At 37.0% G+C, this 14,181-nt stretch overlaps 1 protein-coding gene across 2 annotated transcripts in view; it reads right to left on the reverse strand.

Moving 5' to 3' along the window:
* Nucleotides 1–14,181, reverse strand: part of ADGRB3 (adhesion G protein-coupled receptor B3) — a 756,020-nt gene that overhangs the window by 379,028 nt on the left and 362,811 nt on the right. For both annotated transcript variants that reach the window (XM_032154235.2, XM_032154255.2), the window contains one exon: nt 13,795–13,989. In XM_032154235.2, coding sequence (XP_032010126.1) covers nt 13,795–13,989 — 195 coding nt within the window. The remainder of the gene's footprint in view (nt 1–13,794; nt 13,990–14,181) is intronic.

Genomic DNA, 14,181 nt, shown 5'->3' on the forward strand with positions numbered 1-14,181 from the left:
GTTGGATTTTCCAGCCTCCAGAACTGTGGGAAATATATTTTTATTCATTACCAATTACCCAGTCTCAGGTATTTTGTTATAGCATCACAAATGGACTGAGACAGTGACACAAAAACAGAATAGGTTATAGGAATAGACTGAATAGGTCAGCAGGGTGTGTGTGTGTGTGTGTGTGTGTGTGTGAGAGAGAGAGAGAGATTACTTTAAATTAGATAGTCATCAGGAAAGAACTTTCTAAGAAGGTCACATGAAGACCTGAGGAAGAGAGTTCCAGAAAAAAAGAGAAGAGAATGTTCAACTTCCCTGGGTAAATGAGTCTGAATAAGTTTGAGAAACAGAGAGAAAGATAACATAACTGGAGTTGAAGAGGGGGCTGGGTGAGGTGAAGGGATGAAAATACTAATAGAGGATGAAAATGATACACAGGGGTCAGGTAAAGTGAGGCATTGATCCCACAGTGGTTCCATTACATGAGTTGTATTAAAAATCAACTCATGTTTTGGCCACTGAGTGGAAAATAAAGTATAGGAGAGTAAGAGTAAAAACAGAAAGGTTAGAATGCAGTTTGTCTTAATTATTGAGGCCAAAGATGATGGCAGCATGGTTTAGAGAAACGACACGACGACAGATTGCATGGGAGGAGAAGCACAGAATCAAAGGTCAGGCTTTCGTTCTTAGCTCAGGTAGCTGAGAATGATGAGTTAGCCATGCTATCACATAAGAAGCAGCAGTGTTGAGAAAAGAAAGTGACCTTTGTATTGTTCAAGTTGAGTATGAGGGATCTACAACATAGCTAAGAAAAGAGACCCAGTTGCAGGTTTAACTACAAGCCTACAGCTCAAGAGGTAAAAATTTGTGAATAATTAAACTGGAGGCTTTTCAGACAAAAAAAAATTTAAGATTATCATGACTAGAGCTGAGTAGGATGAAGTCATGGTTAAAACATTGAAGGTAAATTAATAAGAAGAGAAATAAATAAAAAAAGATGAAAAAGTAAGAAAGCAGGAAATACAGGTAACAGAACAATATAAATTTTAAATCCCAGCACTTTGGGAGGCCTAGGTGGTTGGATCACCTGAGGTCAGGAGTTCAAGACCAGCCTGGCCAACATGGTGAAACTCTGTCTCTACTAAAAATAATAAAAAAAAAAATACCCAGGCATGGTGGTGCTCACCTATAATCCCAGCTACTTAGGAGGCTGAGGCAGGAGAATAGCTTGAACCCGGGAAGCAGAGGCTGCAGTGAGCCAAGATCATGCCACTGCACTCCAGCCTGGGTGACAGAGCGAGACTCCATCAAAAAAAAAAAAGACTCTCCACTGCTGAGATTAATCCAGAGGAGACAGACCATTCTTTTAACTAGGTAAAAATCCAAAGAGTGTTCAAAATACAGTGTATAGGTTGGTGCAAAAGTAAATGCAGGGTTTTTTTTTCCATTAAAAACTGCAATTACTTTTGCATCAACCTAATAGTAGATCTTGTTTTTTTTTTCCCGATGCACTTGGCTGATAACATTTGCATGCGTGATACATAAAACCATGAATACATCCATATTATAGATCAAAGTAGGGATCACAGGTTCCCTGTGTTATGGCTTCAACTCTACCTCATAGTATCCTATTCTATTCAAGAAAGTATACTGAAATGAAATTAAGTAAGAACAACATTATTATGGAAATCATCTTGAGTTTGCTGTTTAAAAAAAAAATAGTAATCTCTAAAGAGTGCTCTAGGTACTTTTTTGGTAATAGATGAATAGGCAAAATAACTCCTAATCAAGCAAGACCAAGAGGCCCAATACCATGGTTTAGACCTTTTATCCAGAACGTTTATCCAAGCAGCACATCAATTGAGCATTGGCAACTGAAAACTAACAAGGATTCAGAAAGGCAGAATATTATAATACAGAATGCCATCTAGCAGGTTTCAGAAACCAAGACATAAGAAGAATATAATCTAGAGTCAAAAATCTGAGCCACTGGAAAACTGGAAGTCAAACGATAGAGGGACAGCTGAAGGACAAGGATATCAAGGTCAATAGGGGGATCTGCAGCAGGCCAGATGGCCTGACCTGACAGTGGTGTTCAAAGGGCTTCTGATGGCAGGGTTGGACTGTCCCTGCTCTCCCACTGCAAACTGCCAGACCAAAAGGAATGTGAGAACAGATAACTGAAACTAATATCTCCTAATAGTCACTAGGTCAGCCGGGAATGGTGGCGCATGCATGTAATAGTCACATGGTCACAAAAGACCATGTGAAAAAAGTCTTTAAGAACACATTTAAAAAAAAGACTTCTTATAGCTCTGACTCATTTTGAAAACTGCATAAGAACATTGTTCCAGGAATCACTGTCTTTCACACTAATCTCATTGCTTTGTCATGATGTAAGAGAGTTTAACCTGTTGAGTCTCAGAATAGCTCAAATGGGGAATTTTTTATACAATGCTCTCAGTATCTCTGAGTGACCTTTAGGATCAAGGACTCCAATAAGAGGTAACAGAGTAATTCTGCTGTGAGGTATACTAGATGGGATGAAGCTAAGTGGAAAGAATAAGCCATTCAATCTTTAGTGCTTTGGGGCATGAGCTCAGTATTGCCTACCGTCCTCTTTTAAAAATGAAAGGTAAAAATAGTGATACTAATATCATTAAATATGACTTTTTCCCCAGAAACAGCCTGGGAGAACAGCCAATGTTATAAAAACATCATAACTCAGTGTGACAAAATCATCATCATATTCAGACAAGAGATGCTTCTTAAGTGAGCAACAAGGTAACGAGTGATCCCTCAAGTTTGGTAGGCCTGGCTGATACACTTAAGGGCCACCATGTGAGAGAAGCCTGCACACATCACAAGTTTAGACCCTTACAAGAGTGCAGGCAGTAGTCACAGCAGGTCCAGCCCTGAAGAAAGATGACTGATACAGATCCCTTCAATAAAAGAAAATTCTCATCGTCCTTCAAGATTCCTTGTTATAGGCTCACTGTATCTCAGCACCCCCCAACCCCAAAATCGTCATGTTAAAGTCCTAGTACCCAGTAGCTCAGATGTGATTGTCTTTGCACACAGGGCTGTTAAAAAGGAAATTAAGTTAGAAAGAGTGAATCAGGGTGGGCCCTAATCTAATCTGACCGGTGTCCTTAACACCGCATGTTCTCACTCATAGGTGGGAACTGAGCAATGAGAACACTTGGACACAGGGTGGGGAATATCACACATCAGGGCCTGTCGTGGGGTGGGGGGAGGGAGGAGGGATAGCATTAGGAGAAATATCTAATGTAAATGACTAGTTAATGGGTGCAGCACACCAACATGGCACATGTACACATATGTAACAAACCTGCACGTTGTGCACATGTACCCTAAAACTTAAAGTATTATTAAAAAAAAGAAAAAAAAAGAAGAGGAGATTAGAACACACAGAGAGACACCAAGGATGCAAGTGTGTACAGAAAAAGACCATGTGAAAAAGACAGAGAGAGAAGGCAGCTATCTACAAGCCAAAGAGAGAGGCCTCATGAGAAACCAAACCTTCCGAGACCTCGATCTTGGAGATCTAGCCTCCAGGACTGTGAGAAAATAAATGTTTGTTGTTTAAGTCACTCAGTTTGTGGTATTTGTTATGGTAGCCCTAATGAACCGAAACATTCTTCAATAAAAACTTTTTAAAAGAGAAGAATATTTGGTAATAAATGGAATCACAATATCAAACCATCTTAACTTTTACTAATGCAAATCTCAATATTTTCTTGACTCTGAAGAAAATAATAGGAGCTTCGGAAAGGGTAAAGCTAGCAGTCTCATGTTTTATTGCATTTTTTAAAAACTCGACCAAACTAACTTATTTACTGCACATGGCATTTACCAGATGATACATTGCACTTCATACGTTCTTAAAACTACTTTACCTCTTCTCCTCTTCCTACGTGGTTGTGGTGCATACTCTGGGCTCTTCTATTGAGCTTGTTAGTTCCCCTGAGTTACCAGCTATCTTCTAGATTCATTCATGGTAGGATTTAACCATGTTGGGTTGTGAAGCAAGATCTGTTGCTTCATATTTCACCCACTTAAGAAAGTTATTTGCCATTAAATTTCTTATTTTCATGTTTACAATAAGGGCGGGGTTTAAATATTCTCTAGAAAGTGATGCTAGTTATGTTAGGCTCTCTATACCACAGAGAAACAATAGGAAATCTTCTCAGGCTGTTAAGCATTGAAAACAGCAGCCGTTTAGATAACTTGGAGCTTGGAGTGATTGTTGGCTGGGAGCTACTGTCCTGTACCTGGCTTATTTTCTACTGAGCCAGGCATCCTGGCTATTGATTGAAGCAATTTTTCTCATCCCCTTGCTCTCAAACTACAAAATGGCCCTTCAGTGCTGACCTTAAAGATGAGTGCTGCTTTTTGGTTTTCATTTTCCCTGATACATTCCTTGCCCTTTTCTTCCATAATAAGCGAAAAAAAAAGCAGTGCCCACACTCCCTTAGGTGGTTCCATGAGAAACATTCAACCTTTCTTTCTTGGCAGGAGAAATACCAATTACATATCTGCATTGGCAGTAGCTACCTGTGCTCTAAGGACTGTAAATTTTTGTTCCATTTTTGTCTTATTGGATGATAATAATAGCCACATTTCTTGAGACCTACCAGGTGTCAGGTACTGAGTAAGTACTTGACATATAAAGTTTGACCCTCACATGAATCCTATAAGGTAGGTACTATTATCCCATATTGTTGAATAGAAAATTGAGGCATAGAGTGGTTGAATAACTTGTCTTGGATCACAGTGCTAACAAGTGTTAAAGCCACATCTTGAAGCTCAGAGCAAGTACTCTTAGTCATCACACCCTACTCCTCTGCTTCCATTCCCTATCTCCCTTACTCATGTTTGAGAAAATTATTAGCCTTTCTGGTTACACAATGCCTTTTGAGCAGAGGATCTCAAGGTATCAGGATGTGTCTTGAAGGCTAGAGTTGTACTGTAATTCCAAATCAGAAAAGCCTCCCCAGATCTTATTTAGTCAACAAAATTATACTACCTCTACAGATGAGGCCTATCATTATATGAGGGTATTATATTATCATATTAATAGTTGCTTCCACATTTATCAACCCAATTTTTAATATAAAAAAGCCAATAGTGTCTGGCATTAAAACCAATGGAGAAATCATACTCCAAGGTCTTCACCAAGTGACTTAATCTATTGATAATCAGCATGGGAGTAATCCATGGTGCAACATATCTGCTTGCTCATCAAGTGTTTTAAGATAAAAGATTTGGCGGGGCACAGTGGCTCACGCCTATAGCACTTTGGGAGGCCAAGGTGGGTGGATCATGAGGTCAGGAGATCTAGACCATCGTGGCCAACATAGTGAAACCCCATCTCTACTGAAAATACAAAAATTAGCCAGGTGTGGTGGTATGCGCCTGTAGTCCCAGCTATTCAAAAGGCTGAGGCAGGAGAATAGCTTGAACCAGGGAGGCGGAGTTTGCAGTGAGCCCAGATGGTACTGTACTCCAGGCTGGCGACAGAGCAAAACTCCATCAAAAAAAAAAAAAAAAAAAAAAAAAAGATAAAAGATGTTTTGTTGAAATTACTACTTTTGCTTTCAACTTAATTCTTTGATCACCTACCTCTGAATCATTTGTTTAGAATATAGTCTGAACTTAGAAATCAGAAAACTAAGGTTAGTGCTTCCTATTTAGTCTCAGCTATTGAGAAACAAATTTCTTAAACATAGGGGATGTATCAGATAAAAAAGTAGCTTTCCAATGTTGAGTAATGACCTGTTTCAAGGTCATGATTAATTTTTCTTAATAAAATAGAAAATAATGGAGAATACCAGAGTGTATTATTACACAGAGTGAGGTAAATATTATTCTGGAAAACTCTACTTTTCAATTGCATGTTAATGTAATGAACAGTAAGTCACAGTCAAAAACATTCGGAAAACACTGATCTTCTATTAGGTCCACAGAAGTGTGGTCAATGGGTAGGAACATGCCTGGGTAGAGACTGGTCCTTGCATTCAGATGAGTTTCAGGAACACAGTACACTGTGAGGGCCTGTGGACATTTCTATGTGTATTTTTTCCAATATTTTCTTTCTTCATCCTCCAAATCTAAACTGTTTCAAGGGCCTTTTCTTCCTTCCATGAAGATGTTTCTTTCCTCTTTTCTGATCCATTGTCACTAAGACATGCTCTCTTCTTTTCTCATATCTAGGCCATTGCCATAGCACCTCCGTGGGCTTATTCTCCCTCCTTCCCTACTCTTCCTCTACTCACCAATCCATGTTATTTACCCTTTCAGACCATCTTTCTAAAAATAATCTTTATATTTAGTAAATCTGTTTATAGTGAATCAAGTTCAAACTCTTTTATGTGGCCTCAACTTTCCTGCCTTTATGATCTGCATTTTCCACCATGCATCCTATATTCCAAAATATTTTCCAAAGTAGGATGCGTGGTGGAAAATGCAGATCATAAAGACAGGAAGGCTTTTCTAATGGACTTGCCATTCTTATACTATTTCTATACTTTTGTCTGCATAGTTTAATTATTGAGTGTGTCTGTACCTAATTTGCTTCTCCAAATTCTATCTTAAGTCCTAACTCTCCCATGACTTCTTTACTTAGTGCTGTTGTTCAGACCTCTTTCGAAAATTCATAGAAGTGGAACATGCTATACTTATATCACTCCAGTATAGCCTCATTCAAGTTATTTTTTTTCTTCAATGATATTATAAGCAGCTTGAGGACAAGGCCCATGTTTTTCTTCTATGTTGGTAATTAAAATACTAGCAATAACGGCATTATGTAGTACCTACTATGTGCCAAGTAATAAATAAATATTATTTATGGACCATTATATATTTCTGAGCCTCACCATATCCCTGAAAAATAGATAACAGTTAATCTTCATGATTCACAGATTTTATATATCTGAATTCACCTACGTGTTAAAATTTATTTGTAATATTGAAACTAAAACGCACAGCACCATCATAGCCAGCTGTGGACACGCACAAAGTGGTAGAAATTTTGAGTTGGCCAATGTGCATTTTTCTAGCTGAGGTCTAACATGATGATGCTCTGCCTTTTTGTTTTAACCCTTATATTATAACCAAGTATCCATTTCAGATCTTTTTATTGCCACATGTTTCATACTTTTGGAGCTTTTTGTTTTGTTGATTTCACTGCTTAAAATGAGCCCAGAATGGAGCTGAAGTAGTATCTAGTGATCTTAAGCACAACAAAGGTGTGCTATACCTTACACAGAAAATAAGTATGTTTGATAAACTCTGCTTAGGCATGAGATAAAGTGCTGTCGCCTATGAGTCCAATGTTAGTGCATCAACAACGTACATTAAATAAGGTGTATTTTAACTGAAACACACATAAAAAAGTCATTTTGATTGGTTGATGAAAATGTTGTGACCAGATTCTCAAAGGAACCTAATCCTGTATTTCCCTTTGGAACAATGGTTCACTATTTGTTAATTCAGTGTTTGCTGTAATGCTATAGACCACACCTATCACAAATAATGAATTGACTATTATCTCTTCTTTATTTCTTTTTTTACAGAAACTAAGAAATAAGGTAGATAAAGATTAAGTAACGTGCCTTAAGATACCAAGATAGTTGGACAGGCTGAGATTTGATTTTAAATATTGTCTGATTAAATTTTATTACGTCTTAAAGTTTCTGGAGCAAGCAGTGCAAACTCAATCCTCTATTGATAGAATAAGATTCAGAATGAATTATTTCAGTGGTCAAAAAAAAGTAAATGAACAAGTTTTTTTTTTTTTCCTCTGAATTAGATATTCAGAGCAGTTTTCTAATATTTTGTGAAACAATGTAAGTTCCTCAAACATTATTATATTACCCTTAGTTATTCATTAATTGTATCAACAAATATTTGAGTGACTACATGCTTCAAGTACCAGATTAAGCCCTAGGGACAAAATAATCTCTCAACGAGCTTAAAAAATATTGCTGAAGGCAGATCTAGCAACAATAATTGTGATGTTGTGTGTGAAAGTGCTATAGTACGGATGTTTACAAGATTTCAAAAGCCCACAGAAGTAGAAAAAAATCTAATCTGCCTGGGATTTGGTGAGAAGACTTTTGAGAACAACAACAACAAAAACTATCTTTAAGCTGGATCTTAAAGAAACATACGTCAGATGAGAAAAGGGAAATCTGGCTGGGCGCGGTGGCTCAGGCCTGTAATCCCAGGACTTTGGGAGGCTGAGGCGGGCGGATCACGAGGTCAGGAGATCGAGACCATCCTGGCTAACACGGTGAAACCCCGTGTCTACTAAAAATACAAAAAAATTAACGGGGTGCGGTGGCGGGCGCCTGTAGCCCCAGCTACTTGGGAGGCTAAGGCAGGAGAATGGCGTGGACCTGGGAGGCGGAGCTTGCAGTGAGCAGAGATCTCGCCACTGCACTCCGGCCTGGGCGACAGAGTGAGACTCCGTCTCAAAAAAAAAAAAAAAAAAAAAAAGAAAGAAAAGGGAAAGCTATACCACATAGCTTTAATGAATAGTCTTGGAGTTATGACAGTCCAGAGGTTTGGAAAAGAATATGCTTGAAGGGAAAAGTTTTTGAAATACGTTCTCTAGTTTTCCAAAATAAAATTATTACTGTGGTTTATCATTCCAAAACAATAAGCACATTTTTACTGTTTGAGGTTTTTACAATTTTAACATCTCATAAATCAAGGTTGGGACTTAAAATGAAAGACAGCTTAGTATTGTCACAGGTATATACACAGCAGCTTTTTTTACATACAGGGCACAAAAGAAGGTGTATATTATAGGTAATATTGTCTAAACCAGGATAAAACATAGTTTTATACTCGTATCCAAAGATGGGTACTTTCAGGAAAGAACAGGATCTTAGAGGGAGCTTCACCTGATGACCCGACAGTTGGCCAGACAAAGCCTCTGCACCACCTTTTCAGGGTACAGCTGCATATGTTGCATTCACTTCTCCTCTTAGAGATCTAGTGAGTGACTAGTTGAAAATAGTGATAATGTCATAAATTATTTGCTTTGTTTCTTCTCTTTTTACTGATCTATTTCGGTTTTGGCATCAAAAATAAACAATGGGTATCATATATAGGCTTTGACATGGACTTAATCATAATATGCAACAGTTGCCAAAGAGTCAAGTGGCTACATGCAGACAGAGTAATGAATGAAGGGAAACAGCTTTGCTGGTAGTTAACCCATGTTCCTTACCGAAGTAATTGTGCCCATGGGTGTTGATTTAGTAACGTGATACTTTTGGGATTCAGCCATGCATTTTTTTTTTTAATAAATAGAAGTGATACTCCTTTACTTTGATAAGTTCTAATTATCTTCACTGGCTAATCAGGATGGAATAAGGAAAAGCTATACACTTTTTTGTTTAAGAAAAATGTAGGGGTTATAGATGTTGCTTCTTCTTTTCTCCATTGTCAATGGCAGCAAATTATTGCTCTTAGTAAAGGAGGACATTAACTCCAAGAACTTAAACTGCACTGGCTCATGTGATTTTAATGCTGTCCCTCAGTAAGGTGAATAATCTGGGGAAAGATTAACTTCACAATTTTATTAATTTCTTAAGGTGAATACAGTATTCTGATTTATGAAATTGTCAAGCTACATGTTAAAGCAATGAAAGAAGAAAACTGTACTAACATTAAAAAATAGATTTGTTGTGAATTGATTTAGGTGATGACAACAATAATAACTTATATAATTTGAAATTTTAAGGGTTCATACAATTCTATGGATTTGTTAGTTAAAATACTTACACAAATCTCTCACATTCTGAATCACTATTACTGAACAGAGAAAGATAATATAAAAAATAAATGTTATATACAAATACAAGAACAAAGTGTCTTAGTGGTATTTAGAAACCTTGCTGAATTAAATTTTTCATGAACGAGTTTCCTCCATAGGCCAAAAAATAAGTTACCTTTTAGAAATAATAATGATAATTAAAAACAGGAGTCATTTTAACCAAATGACCTCATGTGTTGGGAGGAATCAGGCCAATTCTTATGACCCTAATTCATAATTTTTATTTATTTATTTATTAACTTATTTATTTATTTATTTATTTAAGACAGAGTGTCACTCTGCCACCCAGGCTGGAGTGCGGCGGTGTGATCTCGGCTCACTGAGACCTCCGCTTCCCAGGTTCAAGAGATCCTCCCACCTCAGGCTCCCAAGTAGCTAGAATTAAAGGCATGCACTATCATGCACAGCTTTTTTTTTTTTTTTTTGTATTTTTAGTAGCGACAGGGTTTCACCATGTTGTCCAGGCTGGTCTCAAACTTCTGACCTCAAGGGATCAGCCTGCCTCGACCTCCCAAAGTGCTGCGATTACAGACGTAAGCCACTGCGCCTGGCTTAATTCATAATATCATCACAGCCATATTAAAGGCCTTCAAAAGTTTTCAAGGTCTTCACGGTTTAATTCATTTGATTTTCAATAGAAAAAAATATATGCATATGCACATATTTGTATGTGCTTGTGTATGTTTATTGGAGTACATTCCAATAATTTACTAACCAGATATCTAATCTTTTCTTATGATCTTGCTAATATAAGCTATTCTATCTATAGTAGTTAGTATATAGTAGACAATTCTATGTCTCTTTCATCAAAATATCAAGTCAAGTTTTTAATTGAGTAAAACATTACCAGCCATTTTTAATAAAATACCTTGCACATAACTACATTTAAAAGAATATATTCCCTTTAATTTTACTTAATTTCTCTTTTACCTTTGCTCATCATTTTCTAGTGGAAAAAGGATGAAAAAAGTTCACGGGTATCTCTGTGATTATTACCACTATTTTTGTTATTAATACATTCAACAAACATTTGTTGAACATCTTCTATAGACAAGATTCTATGTGAAATCTTATTTGCAGGAGGTGGGCTGGCACTTGGCTAGGGTCCAAAGATGGATCAGAAACATGTCTTTTTTTTCAAAGATTTGCTAATTAGTGCTAATAATACAAGGTATGATGCGATGCAGAAGGGGAAATGCTCTTGGAATTCACAGGCCCATAAGACCTGAGAACTTCAACAGCAGATTGAGATAGACCAAGCCGGTCTGAAAACATAGAGGAAGCAAACACCCGGAGCCAAGAACATACAATGCTTTCAGGAATCAGGAAGTGGTTCATTTACCTCAAGTGGCTGGTCTGTGAGGAGAAAGAGCAATCCACACAAAAGGCTGGAAAGGTAGGTAACCTGCATATGTGGAGTGTACTAGGAGACAGTATAATGACTTCAAGTTGTCATTCGGGGAGCCTTGAAGCTCTACCAAATGTTTTTGAGTAGACAGTGACATAATCAGAGCTGTTCTATGATAAATTATAGTACCACAGTATATAACATCACTAGGGATGTAGGTAAACAGGTGAGGGAGGATCAAAGGGAAGAGGCCACAGAAACCATGTAGGCTGAGGTAATTAGAGGCTGACCTGGATGACAGTAGTGGGAAGAGAGAGGAAAGAATGGACGAAAGAGGCATTAAGTAGGCAGATCCAAGAAAAAAGAGAAAAGGAAAAAGTCAAGATGGCATTTCAATTCTAGCCTAGGGACTACTAATTCTACTTTTAAAAAGTGGAGAAATGCAAGAAAACTTGGAATTAAGATTAGTTTATGCCACATTAATCCTGAGTTGCTAGCCAATTAGAAATGCCCAGAGCCCTTGGACATGGCAAAAACTAAAGTAATGTGAGGTTCAAAGAGTATTGATGAAGATTATAAACCAGAGTTTATAATCAAGTAAAGAAGACAGTAAATATTTGCAAATTCTTTGTATAAAATTGTGGGAAGTAGAATACAAGAGATTAAAATTCTTTGAAATTTCAGAGAAGAGAAAAATCATTTTCAGACAGAGGCTGGGGTTGGTCATCCGGAGTTCAGAAAGACTCATCAGAGTTGAGCTAGAATCATGACAGGCAGAGATGGAAGAGGAAGGAATTTCAGATAAGAAGGGCATTCCAGATGCCCCAAAAGACACCAGTAAAGTTAATGACATAGGAAAATGCAGCTGCCATTTATGAGGCAATGACGAGGACACCAATGTGCTTAGGACTTTGTGTATACTTCCTTTGACGAAGTAGGATGGAAAGAGAGAAACCTATTTCTGACTAGACTAAAATGAAACAAGATAATTAGCCAAATTGCTCTATTTAAGTCAAACCAGCTAATGTCCATGACTAAGCAACTGGTTAATGGAATTTTTCATTGAATTTATGCACAGAAATAAGTAGCTCAGTCAAAATATGTTCTAAATATAAACTGGTCACATTAATTTCTTGAACTTCCACACATAAGAATTTTGAAGCCCTACACTTTTAAGAGTTAGAGATTATTTCATGGAGTACTTTGCCTAATGTTTCAACTGTGAACAGAGTTTATGAGATTTTTTTTTGAAATCACAACTTATATTTTGTGTCAAGGACTTTAAATGCTATTTTTAATGTAAATATTAATAGAAGCATTTCAGAACTACAGGGAAAAGTACTTGGTTACTTTATTAACATTTAAAACTTAGGAAAAAAACCTGTTTCATCTTTGTAAGAGAAAAACATCTTTGAAATGTTCAAAAGATAATAATCTTCCATCCACGCCAGGCAATGTATTTTTACAATTATAATTTTAAATACGGACAGTGGTGGTATAATATAGAATTCAGCACCAATAATTCTCATAGCAGTTTCTTTCAGCAGTATATGCATATGATTTTAGAAATATATGTACCTCTATACAAATTAGGGTGTCAGTATTATTTATGAAAGACTCCATGATTTTAAAAAGCCTTCTCCTCCTCTTTCCCTCAATAGCGAATTAAAACAAAACAAAACAAACCAAAAAAATCCTGTATTTTCCAAGGGAAATACCAATAAACTTACAAATTTAGAGTAGGCTGAGGGAACACAATACCTAATCTGGGAGTTTTGTCAAATCTTTATTTTAATGAACTTTATGCAGAGTTACAGTAAGAACATTATGCTGAAAATGCAGAAATCAACTCAGCAGTCTTTGTAGAAGTACCTTTTAATCTACAGCATAAAAAGAGTTAATCTGAAATGCAAACTGTAGTTGCATTAAATATGCTTTGTTTGCCATTCAGTAAGCTTTGTTTTAATGGCAAAGGCAATACTGACATTGGGTGAGTACTTAAACTTTATTATGGAAATAAATGATGTTGTTCTAAAAGTCTTCTAAGACAAGAAAAAGATGCTGTGAGAAGTTATTGCATTTCCTATTTTCTTAGCTAGAACAATTTTCTATTTGCCTCATATTTTCAGGGAATAGTTTGATAAAATTAAATATGTTTTTCCCCCCACTAATAGCAAAACACTAAACAAACTTTAAACTATGTTTTTTTGCATGTTATAGTTAATGTGTTTTCACTATGCTTAATGCACTTTTAATAGTCTCCTATGGCAAGATGGTATATTAAATGTGGGAATGATATCACCTTGAATTTGCTATAGTGTCTTTTATCTGGGGGCTCAAAGCACTTCATACATGTTTTCATTCAGTATCTCCTTGAGGTGTAATATATGCATTTTATGGGCAAGGACACTGAGGTGGAGAATGACTAAGGGAATTGAGGTCATTTCCAGAGCTGCACTGGATAGCATAGCTTGGATGAGCATTCTCTCCCTCCAGTCCACCTCCAAGATGGCTGCACTGGCTTCGTGGGACCAAAAATTGATTGCATCTCCACTAGCCTTTTCCTTCATGAACTTGTCTCCCTTACCTGGACACCATCAGATGCAGGGATGTAACTTGCCCTTTTAAATGTGTCTGTCACATTTCTCAGGATCTCCACAGACATCAGAAGATCGCCTGCATAGAAATTTTTTCTCTGAGTTAAATCCAACAGTGTCTTGGTCACCTGGGACATTCCATCACCTGCCAGCATTCGCTGCCCCTTAGCAAGGTGCTCTTTAACCTGTGATGGTCAAAAGAACAGAGCAAACATCAGAATCTTCATTACCATTTATCTGAATAACTTCATCAAACAACTTGATTTAAAATTGCTCAGTCAACTTAAAATAGCCTTGCAATGCTTGGGAGGATTTGAAAACTGTAAATTGTGTGTATCCCATACTCAGATGGATAAACATCCAGCATGCAAGAATTA

Source organism: Hylobates moloch, unplaced genomic scaffold (assembly GCF_009828535.3).
Source record: "Hylobates moloch isolate HMO894 unplaced genomic scaffold, HMol_V3 SCAFFOLD_2, whole genome shotgun sequence".
NCBI lineage: Eukaryota > Metazoa > Chordata > Mammalia > Primates > Hylobatidae > Hylobates > Hylobates moloch.